The sequence below is a fragment of the Peromyscus leucopus genome, chromosome 19, assembly GCF_004664715.2.
Source record: "Peromyscus leucopus breed LL Stock chromosome 19, UCI_PerLeu_2.1, whole genome shotgun sequence".
Classification (NCBI taxonomy): Eukaryota; Metazoa; Chordata; class Mammalia; order Rodentia; family Cricetidae; genus Peromyscus; species Peromyscus leucopus.
Window position 1 is genome coordinate 32,645,969 of NC_051079.1, and position 10,866 is coordinate 32,656,834.

General features: G+C 35.5%; 1 protein-coding gene across 1 annotated transcript; it reads right to left on the reverse strand.

Moving 5' to 3' along the window:
- On the reverse strand, positions 1–3,278 carry LOC114701575 (ovomucoid-like). The gene is made up of 4 exons (XM_028881687.1): positions 3,224–3,278; positions 2,333–2,370; positions 1,322–1,434; positions 1–46 (listed from the first exon to the last, which is right to left on the reverse strand). Exons 1-4 carry the CDS (start codon positions 3,276–3,278, stop codon positions 1–3), a joined length of 252 nt encoding a protein of 83 aa, XP_028737520.1.
- Between the last annotated feature and the right edge of the window lie 7,588 nt (positions 3,279–10,866).

Here is a 10,866-nt window from a genome sequence, read left to right on the forward strand (position 1 = left end):
TCAGCATTTACCATAATGTGCCAAATTAATGGAACCACGGCTTTGTCTGTAAAGAAAAAAATAAAAGAAGTAAAAATAGTTTAAAGAAAATATTGAAAGAATACATCAAACTCTTTGGGAAGTGCATCCTGTAATTTTCTATAGGAAAAGATTGAACTGTGAGCATTAATTTCTCCTTCTACGAGGAACTAAACCCTGACAGCTCCCAGCTTCTGCATACTTCCAGCTGTGGGTTTACTGGACCCTTTCTATGCCTTGGCTCTGCCTTAGTCTTGGAGTTTGCTCAGACTCAAAATTGAAAAGAATTTGAAACAGTTACTAGGCCTTGGAAACAACATGGCAATTAGAGGATTACTTAGTAGAAAAGCTCTTTAGAAGATGTGATCTAAAAGAGCAGAAGAAATATTTCTACCTGAGACACAGCTATCTGATTACAGGGCAAAAATGTTGGAGGGAAGTACCCTACCTAGAACATCCATCCTGTGCCACAGAATCTTTCATGGAGTTCAGGGTATAAGAGGATCCTCCCAGGGAGTTTCTTTCTAGCATGATAGATTGCAGACTGTAGCAGGGATGTATTGGGGCTTTAGAATTATCTCATAATATTTACACATCTACAATTAGTAATTCCCAATAATTAAGTTAACTGATTTGTTTGTTTGTACAATGTTAAACACAACTATATTCTTTGGTCCTAATATAAAAGCCACTTTTATAACTCACAATATTAAAGGGAGATATGTGGTGGTAATCTAATTGTACTGAAATGTGATTTTGATTGTATGTTAATAAATAAAGTTGCCCGGGGGTCAGAGCTACTAGAGCCATAGCAAGAGTGTGGCGGTGGTGGCACACGCCTTTAATCCCATAGATCTCTGTGTGTTCAGGGATATAGCCAGCATTGGAGACATATGCCTTTAAGATCTAGGGGGCTGTACATTCAGACAGTGACGAGGCAGTCACGTGTTTGGGTTTACAACCAATGAGAAGGCAGAACAAAATACTTTAAATAGACGAACAGACAGGAAATAGAGCCCTCATTCGGGAAGCTGGGACACCACAGGCAGAAGGGTGAGATTTTAGCTCTGAGCTCTGACCTCTCGGCTTTCTCTTTTGCATTGTTTCTGTGTTTCTTATTTAATAAGACGGTTGGTTACATCAATAGAGATATATATGTTGCTTTGTTTTTCATAACACATTGGTTTGGTAGGGTCATATTTTCTGTGTATTATGAGCATGGACATCAATAACGCAAACCTATAATTTTGCTACTAAATATTCATTAATTATGAAGAACTTGTATTAGTATTGTATTATTTACCTGGATGCAATACAGAAAGCACATTTGTTGAAATAAGTACGGTCATTGGTTCCACAGACTGGATAATACTCTCTGGTACAAATTCCTAGAGGACTATACATTCCACACGTTGTCTGAAAAACACACAAAGATAACAGAAATATATTAGACAAAGGGCTATTGAAGAAAACGTTCTTCACGCTTAGTCGCTAATGTCATACAAAAGAGTTTAAATGTAATCTACACACATATATATAAAGGACATATAATACATGTAAAAATAATTATCATATTTTTAGTTTGTAAGCCTCTACTAATAAGAACACCACATAGCTAGTATAACATGATCTTGCAAAGCAGCCAACTCACATTATAACATCTGTGATTCCCCACCAAACAACATTCCCTTCATCCCTCATAACATATTTTGTTGATTATTCTCTTATTCCTCTGTAAATTCTCTGCAATTTGATGCACATATTTACAGTATATTTACATGTCAATACATCTCATTTATGTGTGTGTTCATAAACACACATTTGTAATTATCAATATTTTGGTAATTTATACAAATAAAACAATACTATATATTATGTGCACATGACTGACTTTTTACACATCCTTCTGACACATATATGCCACAGATACAGAGATATAATGATATTTAGAGGGACAGTTTATTTATTTTCAAATTTAACATTTATTTTCAAATGTAACATTATACCATGGAAGTCATCATTTTTAATGGTAAGTTAACCACTGAGCTGTCCCCACTGCCTGTATAGATATTGATTTATACATCTAATTGCCAATGGCCAGAATTTGGGATTAACATACTCATTGTTGTATCTTATATCAATAATAAGTTGTCTTATATTTCTGGATTGATATTTTGGACTTATTGTAATAAAAATACACCATTTTTAATGTTTGAAGAGTTTTTTTCTTTGATAAATTTCACATTAAATTGATTCATTTATAAAAAAGAAAACTTTACATTATAAATTTCCATATAAAATAATAGTAACTTACTGGTCTCCTGTACAATGCTGGACCTATAAAGGTACTTTCTGAAAACAGATCAGAGAAGACAGTTAAAAATGTATAAAAATGACTTTGTCCAGACTGCTTATGGTGAGAAATACCTACATGTAAATGTAGCAGACATTAATGTAAATTGCCTACTGCTGTAAGTAATAAATAAGGATTTTGTGGCAGTAGTAAAAAATTAACTAAAAATACATGCAAATCTATACAATTCTGGTTTCCAAATATATATAGCTTTGTGAAATGTAGGACTATATACTGCTCTCCTATATAAAAGTATCATGTTCCATTTGTTAATAGATCTGGGTCTATTAACATTATATAAATTTTAAGTGAAATATCCTGGCTCAGAGTTCAAAATATCTTTCATGTATTCACTTAAGTTGGAAAAAATTAATCAGCTGTAATTTCAAGGTTCCAGGTAACATTTCACAAGTCCTCACTTTGAAGTTCACAGTCAGTCTTGAATTGACTGAGGATAAAACACCCCTAACGTAAGCTTTGACTTAGAGGGCCTCAGGCTGTCAAACAAATTAGATTTTTAAAGAATAGCATATTTAAGGACATTCTTCTTTCCTTGACTTTGCATTTCCCAATAGAACTTAGTTAACAATGTGAAGTACAAATTAGCAGAGACTGAAAATCTACACAGCTTTTTCTAATCCACTGCTCCCTTCAAACTTCTCCAGTGTGGACTAGTTAGAAAAAGCAATCCACCACTATAATTTTAGAGACATTTGTAACATGACCATTTAAAGGCCACAACCCCAGTAAGACAAGCTCATTCATTCTTTTGTGGTTTTTCAGAGTTTTGGTCTCCCTGAATTTTTTAGAATATCTTTAAGGTGCTCATGCAGGACAGGAAGATGTACTCACCAGAATAAAGAAGAAGTGACAAGATGATGTATATAACTCTTGAGAAGACCAACATTTTATGAAAGATACGGTGAACAGGGTACTTTGGACAGCAAATGAAAACAACCAGGGATCAGTGACAGAGTTTCTTGATTTTGAGGAAATAGTTGTATCCACCCAGATTCCTAACTAAGATAGTAGTCACTTTCATCGGTTTCTAAAATCTGATTCAAAATGATCATGAAATATAATCACAGAAAACCACCCAGAGATTAAATATAGATAACACAAAGATGATAGATAGATAGATAGATAGATAGATAGATAGATAGATAGATAGATAGAAAGATAGATAAGATAGATAGGTGATAGATGAGGGTGTTAGATAGATAGACAGGTAGATAGGTAGATGATAGATAAATAGATACATAGATAAATGATAGATAGATAGACAGATAGACAGCAAAGTAGAGTGGGAAAATACTAATAGAGGACATCAGCTAATGCGTGTGTGTGAGAGAGAGAGAGAAAGAGATGGGGGGAAGGAGACATTTAAATCTGTATTTTCAAAAAAAAAAAAAAGCCTCCAGTGTCATTATTTTAGGAAGGCCACTAACCTGGAGAAGACCTCACACAAGGCTGTCTCACTGGGAGCCCCACTTGACCTACCTCACACAGAGAGATATTAGGGTAAGGACGACAGTTCAGAGACTGTGGCTGTTCTATTCAATCCAATGTTCACTTTTATTTCCTCAATCAGAGCCTTCCAGCAAAGTCTCCGATTTACCTGTGAGCGGTGAGCTCTATGGGCTAAGAGAATTGCACAGGAAAAATAAAACAAGGAGGCATCCTGCATTCTTCCTGGAAGTTGTAAAGCAGGTCATGAGTGAAGCCTATCAAATACTTCTTGGTAGATCTCTTCTTGGCAGCAGACACAGGGACAATTTGTCCTCATGAACTCATGAGTACTAAAGAATGAAAGTTCTCATTTATTCTAGAAAAGGAAAATATATAAATCTTTCCAAATGAACTAGTTGTTAGCGGAAAAGAGAATCAATGAGGGAAAAAAAGTTGACAATGACATTTAGACATGGACATCGGTTACTAAATGTTTGTAAATAAATGTATGGTGGAATTATGGAAACCTTCTAACAACAGTGAAGACATTGTCGTGCTGTCAAAGCAGTGAATTCATAGTTAAGAGAAACCTAATATTGCATGAGCAAATGCTCCCAGGTGAGTCTCATCAACTGCCTGGTTTAAGGAAGCTTCCCCAAAACAGAATTCAAAGCCTGGCAGAGGCATATGCTTTTAACCCTAGCACTGGGGAGGCAGAGCCTGGCAGATCTCTATGAGTTCACAGCCAGTCTGGTCTACAGATCAAGATCCAGGACAGGCATCAAAACTACACAGAGAAAATCTGTCTCAAAAAAAAAAAATCTGAAAAACAAACAAAACAGAATTCCAAAGTACAGAGCAGAAGAGACCACAAGCTGATAGGAAAGTTGCCCTGTTAAGGTTTACTAATTATTTCTCTCCAACTTCTCTGCAAATATAAACACTAGGAATGGATTGTCACTGTGCCTGCCCTGAGGCATACTTTTCTACTGCTGAGCTTTTGATCAATAGCTTTATTTTTTTCCCTGAGTATATAGGGAAATAGACACTGACTTCATTAAATCTAGAACATTAAAAATAGACCATTGCTTTAAATGAATATAAAAGTATAAGACTGAGAAGTGTATTTCTATCTCTTAGGTTTGGAGTAATGTTGATTTTTTTTAACTGAAAATAAAATTTTAATACAATATATTCTGACAATAATTCCCCCTCCTCATAGATCGTCCACATCTTCCCCATCTCCCTGAATCCACACACTCTCTTTCTCTCTCTCTTGTTAGGATACAAAGAGGCATCTAAAAAAATAATGTTAATAAAATAAAATTAGATAAAATAAAACAGAATAATAGAATCGGACAAAACAAATGAAGAAACAGAAAAAAAGAGACAAAGAAAAAGTTCAAGAAACATATAGACACACACACACACACACACACGCACACACACACACGCACACACAGGTTTGCACACACAGAAATCCCAAAAACGACAAAACCAGAGGCTGTAATATATACACAGTGGATATGTAAGGTTAAAGAACAAAAAGTCCTGACAAAACATTATGAAATATTGATGTTCAAAGGAAGAATTATTTAAAATATAGAAGATGGGCATGTCTCCATGATCCCTTCCTCAGTGTGTTTGTTGGTGGTGTATAGAAAGCCACTGATTTTTATAAGTTGATTTTGTATCCTGACACTTGGCTGAAATGGTTGTTTCTAGGAATTTTCTGGTGGAAGTTTCGGAATTTTCTTTGCATAATATTATATCACCTGCAAATAGGAATAATTTTACTTCTGTTATACTGCCACACTCCAGGGCAGGACCCACACTTAAGAGGCTTATCCAACACAAACCAGACTTGCAGACTTGATGAGGGAAGGAAGGAAGGAAGGAAGGAAGGAAGGAAGGGAGGGAGGGAGGGAGGGAGGGAGGGAGGGAGGGAGGGAGGGGAGGAAGGGAGGGACAGACGAAGGAAGGGAGTGAGGAAGGAAATCATGAAGGTGGGTAGGTAGAGAGGTAGGATGATCCGGGAGGAGTTGGGGGATAAATAAGTTCAAAATACATTGCATGAAAATCTCATAGAATTAAAGACATATAACTTTAAAAAAATAATAACTCAACACTCCCACAGTTACTTCTTCAGTCTTCAAATTGACTTGATCATGGGCCCAACAAACCTCTTCTGCCATCAGACCCATGAACTTCCTCTGTCATGCGACTGGACTTCTTGCTCCAAGTGCAAGCAAAGCAACCCCTACCACAGCTGCAGTCTCTGGGCCAATCCTGCCAGAAAAAATCTGTAACAGCAATTCCAGAGGGAATTTGATAAAGGGGCTTCCCAGGGACTTCAGCCAGGGCCACACCTTCAGTACCCCTTGGAAAAAGCAACACTGCATAAGCTAAGCAGGAGCTCTAAACTGTGGTTTGGGCTCCACACAACCTCCCACTTCTCCAACCCTGTGGGAATGCAGAGACTGCATTAGGACAGAGTTTGTGCTGGCTATCTACAGCTGACAGAGCAGAGCTGTCAAGGAAAGTCTATGTGCAGGGGATGCTGGACTAGTGAAAGTCAGTACAGAGGATAGCTCAAACCAGGACCAGAGGACTGAAACAACAGACCGAAGAGACAAAATAATATTCAAATGATCACATTATATCCCCACACTTCTCTTTCCCCACTACAGCTATGTTTTATTTGGCAGTGATTTCATTATCTTACACCTTCACCCTGCTCTCTTCCTCCCCAAAACAAATATTTATTATCGATATACTGCAGGAGGTCAATGTAGCAGACCAATACTGCCCCCTACTGCTCATACCTTTTTACTTCTTGTTTTTCCTTGTTTTTCCCCTCTTTTCCTATACCCACTCCTCTTACTCTTATATCTCCAAAAGACAAGAGGCTGCCTGTTTATGATATCTGAGTACCTATCTTTACCCTCTCTTTAGTATACCACTAAGCAAACTCCCACAAATTACAGCCACCCCCTCCATTTTTTTTATTTTGCCTCAATAATTCTCACTCCTCCTCTACCTCCCATTCAACAAATAACATTACTTAATAGTCTCACTGAGAACGCTTCTTTTTCTTTTATTCTCATGTCTTCTCATGACAAAATAACTAATATATATCATTGTACACAGTATGATCAGGGTCCCTTTACCTTACTCCCTAAGCTAACCAGTACTGAACTAGTGTCTGGTTTATAGTCATGTGCTAGTCAATTATTAGAGTGGGTTACTGCTGGATAGGGACTGTTGCTGCAAACAGTGCTCAGCAACAAGAGCAGACTAGATTTAGGGTCTGGTGCCTTGAGCACCAGTTTAATACATGAAAGCATGAGCACAAATGTATACAACCTAGTCCTAAACACTGCAAACACAAACATTGGGAAAAGGGTAAACTAACAAAGATAACAATAGAAATTGAAATTGGGGAGATCTCAGTGAAATAACACAAGTAACATGAAAGAACAAAATGGTTTTTTTTCCTCCCAAAATTACCAACACCATAGCAAGGCCTCTGGTGGGAATGATTTTAATGAAATATCTGGTGCAGAAGTCAAAAGCTTCATAATTGTGATCATTTACTCAAAGCAGATACAACTATTTTCTAAGACAACACAGACAATTTAATAAAATATGGTGTTGATACATGATTTTAAAATGGAATTCAATATATCTTCTTCATGGCACTTCATAGAACCTTCTCAAAAATTGACCACATACTGAATTACAAAGCAAGTCTCATCACATACAAGAAAATTTAAATAACCCACTGCCATCCTATCTGATCACCATGCACTAAAGCTGGATTCCACCAACAACAGAAATCCTACAAACTCATGGAAACTGAATGACTCTCTGCTGAATGACTGCTGGGTCAGGGAAGAAATTAAGAAAAAATTAAACATTCCCCAGAATTCAATGAAAATGGGACCCAATGAACGCTGTGGTGATAGGAAAGTCCATAGCACTAAGTGCCTTCATAAATAAATGCTGGAGATCTCAAAATAGCAACTTAACAGCACACCTAAAAGTTCTAGAAAAAAGGAAACAAACACACCCAAAAGGAGCAGACAGCAGGAAATAAAATAAGGGCTAAAATCAATAAAGTAGAAACAAAGAGAACAATACAAAGAATCAATGAAACAAAGAGTTGGTTCTTTGAGAAAATCAACATGATAGATAAACCCCTATCCAAAATAACTAAAAGACACAGAGAGAATATCCAAATTAACAAAAACAGAAGTAAAGGGGACATAATAACAGATAGTGAGGAAATCCAAAGATTTTTTTACGTCATACTTTAAAAGCCTGTACTCCACAAAACTGAAAAATCTGAAAGAAATTGACAAATTTCTTGATAGATACCATATACTGAAGTTAAATCAACAGATGTATTAGCCCTATGGAAACAGAAACATTTATTAAAAAGCCTCCCAACCAAAAAAAAATCCCAGTGCCAGATGGTTTTAGCAAAGAATTCTAACAGGCTTTCAAAGAAGAGCTAATACAAATACTCCTCAAATTATTACACAAAATAGAAACAGAAGGAATGTTGTCAAGTTCTTCTTTATGAGGCCACAGTCACCCTGATACCCAAACCACACAAACACTCAAATGAACAAATGAAGAGTGAAATACAGACCAATTTCCCTTATGAACATGGATGTAAAAATATTCAATAAAATACTTGCAAACCAAATTCAAGAACACATAAAAAAGATCATCTGCCAAGACCAAGTAGAATTCATCCTAGAGATGCAGGGATGGTTAAACATATGAAAATCTGTCAATGTAATCCACCATATAAACAAACTGAAAGAAAAAAAAACACATGTTCGTCTTATTAGATGCTGCAAAAGCCTTTGACAAAATCCATCACCCCTTATGATAAAAGCTTTAAATAGAGTAGGAATACAAGGAACATACCTCAACATAATAAAGGCAATTTACAGCTGGCCTATAACCAAAATCAAATCAAATATAGAAAATCTCAAAGTGATTCCACTAAAATCAGGAACAAGACAAGGCTGTCCACTCTCTCCATATCTATTCAATATAGTACTTGAAGTTCTAGCTAGAGCAATAATACAGCTGAAGGATATCAAGGGGATACAAATTGGAAAGGTACAAGTCAAACTTTCATTATTTGGAGATGATATGATAGCATACATAGGCAACTCCAAAAATTCTCCCAGCAAACCCCTCAGCTGATAAATACCTACAGTGAAGTGGCTGGATACAAGATTAACTCCAAAAAAATCAGTAGCCCTCCTATATACCAGCTAGAAATAAGATGAGAAAGAAATCAGAGAAACAATATCTTTCACAAAAGATATAAATAATATAAAATATCTTGGGGTAACTCTAACCAAGCTAGTTAAAGATTTGTATGATAAAAACTTCAACTTTCTTCTTTGAAGAAAGAAATTGAAGAAGTTATCAGAAGATGGAAAAATCTCCCATGCTCATGGGTCAGTAGGATTAATGATCATCTTACCAAAAGCAATCTACAGATTCAATGTTCCATCAAAATTCCATCAAAATTCTTTACAGACCTGGAACAATATTCAACTTCATAAGAAAAAAATCCATGGTAAGCTGAAACAATACCGAGCAAAGACAATCTTGAACAAGAAATCTTGACTTCAAGATATACTACAGGGCAATAATAATAAAAACCACATGGTATTGGCATAAAAAAAGACACATTGATAAATAGAATTGAATCAAAGACCCAGACACAAATCCACATACCTGTGGACAACCTGTTTTTTTGTTTTTTTTTTTTTTTTTTTTGTTTTTTTAATATATAAAGAAGCAAGAAAAGCACAGTGGAAAAAAGAAAGCATCTTCAACAACTGATGCTGGTCTAACTGGATGCCTGCATGTAGAAGAATGCAAATAAATCCATATTTATACCCTGCACATAACTCAAGTCTGAATGGGTCAAAGACTTCAACATAAAACCAGATATACTGAATCTGATAGAAGAGAAAGTGGGGAATAGCCTTGAACTCACTGGCACAGGAGACAAGTTCTGAACAGAACACTAGTAGTGCAGGCACTAAGATCAACAATCAATAAATGGGACCCCATGAAACTGAAAAGGTTCTGTAAGGCTAAAGATAGAATCAAACAGGCAAAAAGGCAGCCTATAAAATGGGAAAAGATTTTCATCAGCTATATCCTATAGAGGGTTAATATCCAAAAGATATAAAGAACTCAAGAAACTAGACATCAACAAACCAAATAATCCAATTTAAAAATGGGGTATCTTCTAAACAGAATTCTCAATAGAGGAACTCAAATGGCTGAGAAACACTTAAGGAAATGTTCAGTATATTTCCTAAGTCTTAGGTTAATCTTGTAGATGTATCACCTGGGATTTGGCATACCCCAGCCTGACATTAGAAATTTGAATAAACTTTAACAGTACCAAATTATATACACAGTTTTCCTTAATTTTTGCCTTTCACAAACTTTGTTCTGACACACCTTAGTTTTTTTAGCTTTGTCCTCTTTCCTCTTTATTTTCTAAAAAAAAAATCTTTTACTTTGTAAATCTGATTTAAATATAAAATATTTTCCAATTTAAAATGTTTACTTTTTCCCTTAGCTTTCTTTTTACTAAAAGTATAGTTCATGCCTATAACTTTTGATTTCTGTTTCATGTTTTATGGACACCTTTGCTTAACAAAATACATTTTTATATTTTAAAATGAGAAAAACTGTTTATGAGTGAAAATTCAGTTGATTTATTTAGTTTTATACGTAACAATTGAACCATTTGGGGTACAAAGAATTAGCACTTCCATTAACTCCAGAGAGTAAGGTACTCAAGCACACACTAAAAAGAACCATTGCAAATATCATAGTCATCATACAGGGCAGGGAATGTTGCATTGTGTCCATTTATAACTTTCTAGTTAACTATGACTAATATACATGGAAGTGATTCAAAATTTAAATTTTTTGTCCCTTTTTCCTCCCAACTAACTACAAGCTAAATTGTAAAATGTATACAAAAATTA